This window comes from Danio aesculapii, chromosome 6 (assembly GCF_903798145.1).
Source record: "Danio aesculapii chromosome 6, fDanAes4.1, whole genome shotgun sequence".
Lineage (NCBI taxonomy): Eukaryota > Metazoa > Chordata > Actinopteri > Cypriniformes > Danionidae > Danio > Danio aesculapii.
The window spans coordinates 21,394,924-21,405,835 of NC_079440.1; the positions used below are offsets into that span (position 1 = coordinate 21,394,924).

General features: G+C 34.1%; 1 protein-coding gene across 2 annotated transcripts; it reads left to right on the top strand.

Moving 5' to 3' along the window:
- Window positions 1-3,148: 3,148 nt before the first annotated feature.
- Window positions 3,149-4,992, top strand: LOC130230647 (uncharacterized). 2 transcript variants are annotated; one of them, XM_056459777.1, is made up of 6 exons: window positions 3,149-3,348; window positions 3,451-3,498; window positions 3,584-3,622; window positions 3,839-4,042; window positions 4,235-4,297; window positions 4,434-4,992. In XM_056459777.1, exons 1-6 carry the CDS (start codon window positions 3,339-3,341, stop codon window positions 4,841-4,843), a joined length of 774 nt encoding a protein of 257 aa, XP_056315752.1. In that variant the 5' UTR covers window positions 3,149-3,338; the 3' UTR covers window positions 4,844-4,992. The 2 variants fall into 2 exon arrangements, with proteins under 2 accessions (XP_056315752.1, XP_056315753.1); XM_056459778.1 differs by having other exon boundaries at window positions 3,869-4,042.
- The last annotated feature ends 5,920 nt before the right edge of the window (window positions 4,993-10,912 follow it).

Sequence of the window (10,912 nt, forward strand, 5' to 3'; positions counted from 1 at the left end):
AAACAAAGACTTTCTCTAGAAGAACAAATATTATCAGACATACTGTGAAAATTTCTTTGCTCTGTTAAACATAATTTGGGAAATATTTGAAAAAGAAAAAAAATTCTAAGGAGGGCGAATAATTCTGACTTCAACTGTATATTTATGCCTTTTTGGAGTCAGACAATTTGGACAACGTTTAAACTAAATTTTAGACTTCGTAAAAATGTGATTAAGACTATTAAATACCTTTTAAGGGCCTTAATTTTCTTATAATTGATTTATCAACTTTTAATACTTTTTAAGACCCCGCAGACACCCTGTCACTACACTGAGAGGTGATACTGTAGCTACAGCTATTTGCGTTTATTTGACAGTAAACCTAAAACTGCTCAATTTACAGCACAGGTTATTCATTATAGACATAGCAATGTGACTTTCTGATTGACTAGAAGACCATTTTAACAATAGGGTATATGCAGAAGTATGCTAAAGGATTTTAATTTGTCAGTAACCTGGGTTAAGTGCTTCCAGTGAACTGTGTGCCATTACAAAATCAGCGCGTTTAATCAGGGTCTGTAGAGAGAGGAATATGGGGCGGCTTGTGTCAAGAAATTTGATTGATGACGGCCACGCCCCTTTTAGGCGGGACTTCCGGTTTAAGCCCCGCCCCTTTTTAATATACATTTAATAATTCCGGTAATTAGATTCTTATCAGTTTAATTAAAATAATAATTCCGGTAAATAGATTCTTATCATTTTAATTAAATGAATAATTCCGGTAATTAAATTATAATTCCGGTAATTAAATTATAATTCCGGTAATTAAACAATAATTCCAGTAATTATATTCTTATCAGTTTAATTAAATTATTATTAATTCCTGTAATTAATTCTTAATTGTAATATTAATTATAAAAATAGATATTATAATATTATTAATTAGATTGTAATCAAATGAAATAAAATATATCAACCGTTATTAAAACCATATTTTAATTATTGTACTACATTATATTATATTTTAAATATTGTACTACATTATATTATATTTTAATTATTGTACTACATTATATTATATTTTAATTATTGTAATACATTATATTTTAATTATTGCAATAAAGTATTATAATTATATACTATTATACACTATTATATTATACTAATATATTTTATTATATTTTAATATAATTAATAAACTATTAGTATCTCCCACCTGGTCTTGCCTGCGCTCTGGTATGACCATACTGGCTCGATGTGTGTGTGTGTGTGTGTGTGTGTGTGTGTGTGTGTGTGTGTCTCTGGTATGGGTGTTGGGCTGGGTCTTGGTAATTTGAAGACGTTTGAAGTCTGCTTGTGAAAGATAGAAGTCATATCTGATGACTGTTACATCATATTTTCTATATGGTGTTAGGAGATAAGGAAAAATTGTTGGTCGTTAGACCACAACCAGTCAGATGCTTCAGAACGATAGAATGATGAGTCAATCTTTGTCCTAATGTTAAATAATGATAGGAAATTGCTGACACGACATACAACTGCCAGAACGTGGGGTGTGTCATCTGTAGATGGTATCGCTCTATGTGTATATAAATATATATAGACCTAGTAACACAGTGACTGTTATGTCAAAGCCATGTCGGCCTTCGAAGTAAGCGCCTTTAATAAACGCAAACGTTCGGCTACAGGTCTATTGTTCAGTGTGGTTCTGTCCGGCTGTTTAGGCATCTGTGAGTGTGTGTGTGTGTGTGTGTGTGTGTGGTGGTGTGTGGTGTGTGTGTGTGTGTGTGTGTGTGTGTGTGTGTGTGTGTGTGTGTGTGTGTCTCTGTTTGCGTGTGAGAGAGGTTGATTGATCAACATATATTTATTACCATGAATATCATGGATGTTTAACTTTATTTTAAGGTTATAATAAACAATAAACGATCAGCTATGTTGAATGACCCATTTCTAATGTAATATATCTCATACAATTTTTTAATCTATGATACAGCCTGATGATTATTCCCGGTTAAATGTTCAATCACAAATAATTTAAAATCCTACACATACATATTATTTTGACACAATATAAATATATTGGTTCATACTGTTTAAATTTTGAATTCACGACATTGTATTTAATGAATCTGCCTTTATTATTGCTCATTAATAGGTTTTCACATTATTTCACATATATTTTAAGACACGCAAAGGATCACCAGTAACGTTATTTTAATGATTGTCCCGAACACATTATGTTTACAATAATAATATGGTATACGACAGAAAATCTGTATTGACCGCCTTATTTTAGTCTATTTAATTTTATTTGATATTAACATTAACCACCAATATACGTTTCTGTGAATTTGGCTGTCTGTTATGCGAATCAACAAACACCCGCACGACACCTCGGTCAGATTTCCGCATCACAGCTTGAAGCGCCAGCAGGTCTCGGTGATAAGGTAAAAGGTGTTTGTCCGCCGTAATAAACAACGGTATTTTCCAGAGAGATCTGTGAAAACAAACAGCGGGTTGTTCCGCAATATCCTTTTGAAGTTGAAAAGTGACCTGCGCTCCTGACATCTCTGAGCACAAACATAGACCTCTAGCACCATCTAGTGGATACTCGACAAATATGTATTTATCTATTTTTATATATTTATTTGGTTTAACCCTATTAAATGATATTGAAATGAATGATATTTAGCATGGTCTGAATAACAAACGTTTATATTACGTCAGTGTACATTCAATAGTCTAAAACACCGTATTAGTTACAATAATCATATTAGATCTTTTATCCAAACACAACTGATATTTTAATTAAAATTACAAGACATTTATAACATCATTAAAACAGTAATATTACAATTAAAACTGTTTCCGGATATTTATTTATATATTTTCCGGTTACAATAATAGATATTATCAATGTTTTTATATTTCATGCATATATAGTTAAATGTTTCGTTAAAGATATGTATATATCCAGCTTATTTCATTACGATATACATGGTTTTAACGATACTCATTAATAAATCAAATAATTTATAATCTACCTGGTCATATAAAGGTTGTCTATATTTCTACTATTTTCTATATATATATATATATATATATATATATATATATATATATATATATATATATATATATATATATATGTGTGTGTGTGTTTCTTAAAGTAAGACTTTCATGCCATTTTTTATTGCCCCTTATCGTTCTCTGACACCTGGTTCAACCCCCATCTTTTCTTACTTAAATACTACGGTCATTACGAGGGTCACCCCACAAAATCTTTTCATCTGGACAACACGCGGTCGAAGTAACTCGTCTCCTTGATCAACTCCTCTACAATACTCTTTTTAGGAGTTATGGCTTGTCGTAAGTAAAATACTATTATCATGTAATTCAATATTTTTGTAATACTTCGTCGACCAAACTGCATCCTGCAATATTTTCAATCTATCAGCTTTTATGTTACAGAATTAAATTCTACAGAGACTGCTGCTTTTGATGCCATCAACCAATACTGTGAGTAAATATTATTATATATGGATATTTTACATGTTTTATAATCGTTTGTTTTTAATTCATACATTTCTGCTTTATCACGTAGTGCATCCTCGGCCCACTGCTGATAACCTGAGTCAAGAAGGTAAATATTTTATTTAAATGAATTAATCATGGTCCATTGTTACAGTGTGTGGATTCGAACCTGTATTGAAAATGCACGTGGCTCGGAGACGAGCGCTTTACATACAGGCCACAGCATCTGGCCGTATAAGCTGTGCTCTTTAATGTCTGTAGAAGGGCTCTGCCGTACGGGCCCTGAATCTGTTATTAATAAACTATTTTCACTTTTCTGATTTAGATCTAATTGAGGTTATTGATTTAACCGTAGAGGATGAACAAGAAGCGTCCGAGGTGGTTCAAGCGCCGTCGGTGAGCTCAACGCGGCCGGAAAAAAGAAGCATTGAATACACCCCTGTTTTAAACAAGAGACGGATAATTTATACACGCGTACAGGAACAGCAAACTGAATACGACGGCGACGATGAAGACGAAGGGGATTTAGGTAATGTATCATCTTGTTTTATACGGTTTAAAGTTATGTCGTTTATTACTGGTGATTTGTGTGTGCGTCTACGCGGCCGTCCCAAGCGTACACAGCCGTACACGTATGTTTCGTGCACGAACGCTCTGAATGCTTAATTTATTAGCTTAATTTTTATTTGCTAATATGTACTGATATCTGTTTCTTCTGTAGTTCCGCGGTCGCCAGCTACCAGCCCGCTTGGACCTAATGAAACTATTTTTGAGATTCATCAACGTGAGTGTTATTTTATCAATGTAAAATTACATTAAACAGTTTTACTTAAAAGTAATATAATGTATTGTTTATATTTTACTTACTACTAGTTTCTAAACAATATATTAATAACATTACTTTTTTAATGCTGTTTCAGAGATGACCTCAGAACTCTGGAGTGATAACGGTGGATCCGCCGATGGCTACGACTCAACGCTGGGTGGCGATAGCAGTCCTGCATATACCCCTCAACAACCATTAGAAGAAGAAGAAGAAGAACACGTGTTGGAAGAGGACCCGGATGTAAACAAAGAAAACACAGCCGGTGTTTTTAACCAGCACTCTGCTGGTTATGATCTAATTCAACAGTATCTGGACCGAAATGAGGTAAAAATTAATCAGATATCCGAATATGTTGTAAATCAGTTGCGATCTATAGATGAACAGCAGAGGGCCACCATTGAGAAACTGACTGAAGTCCAGAATATACTGTGCAAGGGTGAACGCGATTGCCACATCTTGAGTTCTATGGTTTGTTCAATTAAAAATTCGCTGGTACATAAATGATTCCTGAATAAGAATGGTTGGTTTTATCTCCCCATTGTTAGATTTTTAGATGTTAGATAAATGAGAACATTATGTTTGGTGATTTAGTTAAAGATTTTTGATCAATCCTATTAAGTTTTTATTTCTTCTTGTCAATTCACTTGCGTGTTTACCGATAGAGTTTTACATATTAAACTTGTATTCAATTATGTTTAATTTGTTTTTGATTTTACATTTTAAAAAGATGTATTCAATTTTGTATATTTCTATCTGAGTTTTTACATTGAAAAATGTATTTGGTTTGTTTAATACTGTTTCACCTATACATTTAAAAAAATTATGTGATTTTGCTTAATTCTGTTTGTGTTTTACATTTTAAAACTGTCTTCAATGTTATTTTATGCTGCTTGAGTCATACATTTTTAAAAATTTATTCAATATTGTTTAATTCTGTCCATTCATACTTTGTATTTCTGTCCATTCATACTTTGTATTTCTGTCCATTCATACTTTGTATTTCTGTACAATTATCATGTTATTCCATTACTGTTATTGTCGCTAATGTATTTCTAATAAAATAGATCTAGTTTGTTTCTATTTTCATATGAAAAAATAAAACAATAAATAAATAATAAAACAAGATTAATATAGAAATAACTAAAATAAAATAAATCTAAAAATAAAGTAAAGAATAAAAATAAGTGTATTCATTAAAAATAAAAGTTAGAAATAAATTATTAATAAAACTAGAATAAACTTAACAATAAATAAATAATAAAACAAGATTAATATAGAAATAACTAAAATAAAATAAAACTAAAAATAAAGTAAAGAATAAAAATAAGTGTATTCATTAAAAATAAAAGTTAGAAATAAATTATTAATAAAACTAGAATAAACTTAACTATAAATAATCAATAAAATAAATACTTTCAAAATAAATAACTAAAATAAATCTAAAAATAAAGTAAAGAATAAAAATAAGTGTATTCATTAAAAATAAAAGTTAGAAATAAATTATTAATAAAACTAGAATAAACTTAACTATAAATAATCAATAAAAGAAATAATTTCAAAATAAAAAATAAATAAAATAAATCTAAAAATAAAGTAAAGAATAAAAATAAGTGTATTCATTAAAAATAAAAGTTAGAAATAAATTATTAATAAAACCAAAACAAATTTAACTATAAATGATCAATAAAAGAAATAATTTCAAAATAAAAAATAAATAAAATAAATCTAAAAATAAAGGATAAAAAGTATTCGTTAAAAATAAAAGTTAGAAATAAAATATTAATAAAACGAAAACAAATTTAACCACAAATAATACTTTCAAAATAAAACTAAAAAATAAACTGAAAGGTTAAATAAATAGTAAAGTAAAATATTCAATAAAAGAATTCATTAAATTATAAAAAAAAAAAAAAAGTAAAATAATCATTAAAAATTCAAAAATAGGAATCAAGTAAATAAAATAACTGTAATGGGTAACGTAAATACCACGGATGATACACACAAAAACCAGCCAGATCAATCATTATCAGTTACAACACAAAGACCTATCGAGACGCCTACAACTATATTCTTAGACGATTTCCAGTTGAATTCTAGAGACGATGCGTTTAACATCAATCCTATTTTACAAAGTCCAAATATAGATGTCATGGATCAGGAAAATGAATTAAATTTGACAGAATACGACCGATTGATATTATCTAGCGAACAGGGCGGTGGTGCACTAACTCAGGATGCTAGCAGTAGGCCGTCAGATATCCCGATTGACTATGATCAACCAACGACTAGTAGTGTGATAGATAAAACAACGCATCCGTCAGTTGACGATGATCTGCAACCATCAACATCCGATATTGTTGATCCTTTAGGTCAACGACATATCGACATTGATACATTGTTGCGAGAGGGTGGTGACGTAAACGAATATCATGTTTTACCAAGACCTCGTTTCAACAGCGTGTCGTTGCGTAGGTCTTTGAATATGAGAGAAATAAGATCTCAGGATTTAGCGACGTACCACATACGTTTACACGAAACCATGGATGACATAGTGTCATTCGCTAGACATATTGGTGGTGATGGTAGTGTTATCAATTTATGCCTTAGATCCCCGGCTCTGAAATCCGATGTAAATGCTGTTTTAACACAGAGTAATAATTATGACGTCAATCTTTTTACAGACCAAATTGTAAATATTCTACAGAGCGATGACCAGTTAGCCGCTAACGATGCTGTTGAGATTGAAGCAGATGTTGTAATGAACAGACTAGGAGGTGGTCGACCTCGTCGTAAACTTACTGATTTGGCATTTGATCAGGTAATCAAAAGAAAAAAGACGAGTTTATTCATACCTACAAACATATCAAACAAACTATGCTTCTCTATATGTCTAGCACATTTTCTAGATCCTCAATTACCAGAGTGTGAATTAGAAAACCGTGCATCGATCATACACAATAAAGCTGGTCTTACTATCCAAGACGAGGTAGGCCTTCACGACATAGCTAGATTTGAACGACTGTTTGATATAAAAATAGTAGTTTTTTATAGGACTAATGCGGGTGTGTTACAAACCTACGTAAATAACAGAGAGCCACACCTTAAAACGGTGTTCCTTTATTTACAAGATGATCATTACTACATGATTCTTAATTTGAAGTCTTTTATAGGCGCTAGCTATGTATGTGAATTCTGCTATAAAGGGTTTGCGCACCTTAGACACCATCAATGCGATTACGTCTGCAACGTCTGTTTCGACAGCGAGTGTTACAAATATCCTAAAAAAACCATCCATTGCCCCGATTGTTTGCGTTATTGCAAATCGTCTTTCTGCTACGATACTCATAAGAAACCTGTGCTTGAAAGAGAAAAAGTACCTTGTGACGTTATAAAATACTGCAAGGATTGTGGTAGACGTTACGAAAAGTATAAGTCTCAGCACAAATGCGCCCCGATCCGATGCGATGCATGTCATGAAGAACTTACCGACGCTGGGATACATAATTGTTTCATTAACCCTGAAATAATTAAAATCCCTCAGAATAAATATATTTTTTACGATTTTGAGACCCGTTATGAAAACGGGAGACACGTGGCTAATTTTGTCTGCGCGATGACATTTCACGGTGCACGATTTGTAGCCGCAGGAACTGACTGTGTGGAAAAAATGATCACACATTTCAGAAAACCCAAATACAAAGGCTACTGTTTCATAGCTCATAATGCGTCCAGATTTGATTCGTTTCTAATTCTTGAATATTTCTGCAAGGCAGGACTTCAAATGGACATCATCATGCAAGGATGCAAATTAATATTCATGTTCGATGATACGTTTAAACATCGTTACATCGATAGCATATCCTTCATACCGATGGCTCTGTCTAAGATGCCCTCTGCATTAAATCTCACCACGACAGAAAAAGGTTACTTTCCGCATCATTTCAATAGAGAAGAAAACGAGAACTATGTCGGTCCAATCCCAGACAAAAAGTTCTATGGTTATGACAACCTATCTGAAAAAGATCAGGCAAAGTTCGATGCATGGTATACCACTGCTTCACAATCAGTCTTTAACTTTAGGGAGCAGTTGTACCACTATGGTGAAAATGACGTTATCTTACTACGCGAGGCTTGTATGAAATATCGAGAATCCTTCATAGAGTGTACTCAAATTGATCCGTTCAGTTACACGACTCTTGCAAGTTGTTGTATGGGTGTCTTCAAAACTCATTATCTCAGATACGACACGGTGGCTCTAACCCATAATAATGCGTACATTCACCAAAATAAGACATTCTCAAGCGTATCGATCGAATGGCTGGAATATGTAAAAAAGTCTAGAAACGTTGACGTCCACCATGCTCTGAATCATGGTGAAATGCAAATCGGTAAATTTTTCTTAGACGGGTACTATGAACAGGCCGGATCCAGGTATGCTCTCGAATTTAACGGTTGTTTTCACCACGGTCATCATTGCCAGTATGAACCCCACAGACTGAACCCGCTCTCGGCTACCCCATATGGCGTTCTCAGAACTCGGTCTGACGAAAAGGTTGAAATTCTACAAAGTGTTTATGGTATGAAAGTAGAGGTTATCTGGGAGTGTGAATGGACTAAGATGAAACAGACAGACGCTTCAGTGATGGAATTTATGAACACTTATTCGGCTCCCGAGAGACTGAAACCAAGAGATGCTCTTTTTGGTGGTCGCACGAATGCTTACAAGTTGTATCACAAAGTGGCCGATGGGGAGAAAATTAGCTATCTTGATTTTACATCTCTATACCCGTACTGCCAATCAAAAAAGAGCTACCCTATAGGACACCCGGAAATAATTTTCAATGATTTTCAACCGATTGAAAATTATTACGGTCTTATCAAAGCCACTGTGTATCCGCCACGTAAATTACTACATCCGGTCCTCCCTTACAGATGTGGCGGTAAACTCATGTTCCCCTTATGCAGAACCTGCGCACATACTGAAAACCAGACATCAAGCTGTGGTCACACGGATGATGAGAGGGCTCTTTCTGGGTGTTGGGTCAGTATTGAGCTTTTAAAAGCGATAGAGAAAGGTTATGTTGTAGCCAAAGTCGATGAAGTTTGGAATTTTCCTGAGAGGACGGACATGTTGTTTAGCGAATACGTTAAAACGTTTTTACGTTTGAAACAGCAAGCGTCTGGTTACCCTTCAAACGTCGTCACCGATGCTGAAAAAGAGTCTTATATCCGCGAGTACTACGAGAAAGAGGGGATTCAACTTGACCCCACAATGATTTGTCATAACCCCGCCCAGCGGTCCATAAACAAGCTGTTGTTAAATTCGTTGTGGGGGAGGTTCTCCATGCGCGAGAACCTGCCGTGCACAAGGCTTGTGTATGACCCTGAAGATTTCACCAGGATCGTTTTTGGTACAACCGATAATTTGAAATATTTCACATTCGTCTCGGATGATGTAGCGCTCGTACAGTATCAACTACCTCAAGACACTCCTAGTACTACTCGCGACATTAATGTGTTCATAGGGGCGTTCACAACAACGTTTGCCAGGTTGGAATTGTACAATCTGATGGACAAACTCGGCGATCGTGTGTTATACTCTGACACAGATAGCGTTATTTTTGTATCTAAGGACGGCGACTGGATGCCGCCTCTTGGTGATCATTTGGGGGAGCTGACGGATGAAATAGGTGACGGTGATTATATTACTGAGTTTTGTTCCAGCGGTCCCAAATCATACGGGTACCGTACCGCCGCCGGTAAGGTTTGCATGAAAGCTAAGGGTATAACTCTGAATGCTAAAAATTCCCAAGCAATAAGATTAGACACATTGATTGGTCTGGTTGAAGGGTATGTGACATCCGGTGATGACACCCAATACATTTTAGCTCAAGCTGACAACATTGTCAGGAATAAAAAACACCTCACGCTGCACAACAAATCAGTCGTTAAAAAGTTCAAGGTGGTGTATAACAAACGTAGACTTTTACCGGATTACACGACTCTGCCTTATGGCTTTTAATTCAACGTACAGAGGAATGCGTGAAGCGGTTGATTTTGATTTCAGGCTTCAACATCCGTTTTCATGTGTTATAAGCGGACCATCCAATTCTGGAAAGTCCTTTTTTGTAAAAATGCTTTTGGAAAATGCTGTAAATACGGTTTCTAAAAAAATTGATAATGTTCTTTTTTTGTATGACTGTTGGCAGCCTTTGTATGATGAATTGCTGAAATTGTATGACATTAAATTTATTGAAGGTATACCTCAGAGTCTGAATGATGATTATTTACTACCATGTGATAAAACAAACTTGTTAATTATCGACGATATGATGAAAGAAGCTAGTGGAAATTCAGAGATTGAAAAAGTCTTCACACAATATGTCCACCATCGTAATCTCTCTGCAATTCTTATCGTACAAAATTTGTTTGTTCAAGGCAAATCCAGCAGAACCATCAGTTTAAACACAAATTATTTAATTTTGTTTAAAAATCCACGTGATGCAAATCAAGTAGCGGTGTTGGGTCGCCAGATGTATCCTGGTAACACAAAATATTTTATGGAATCCTACC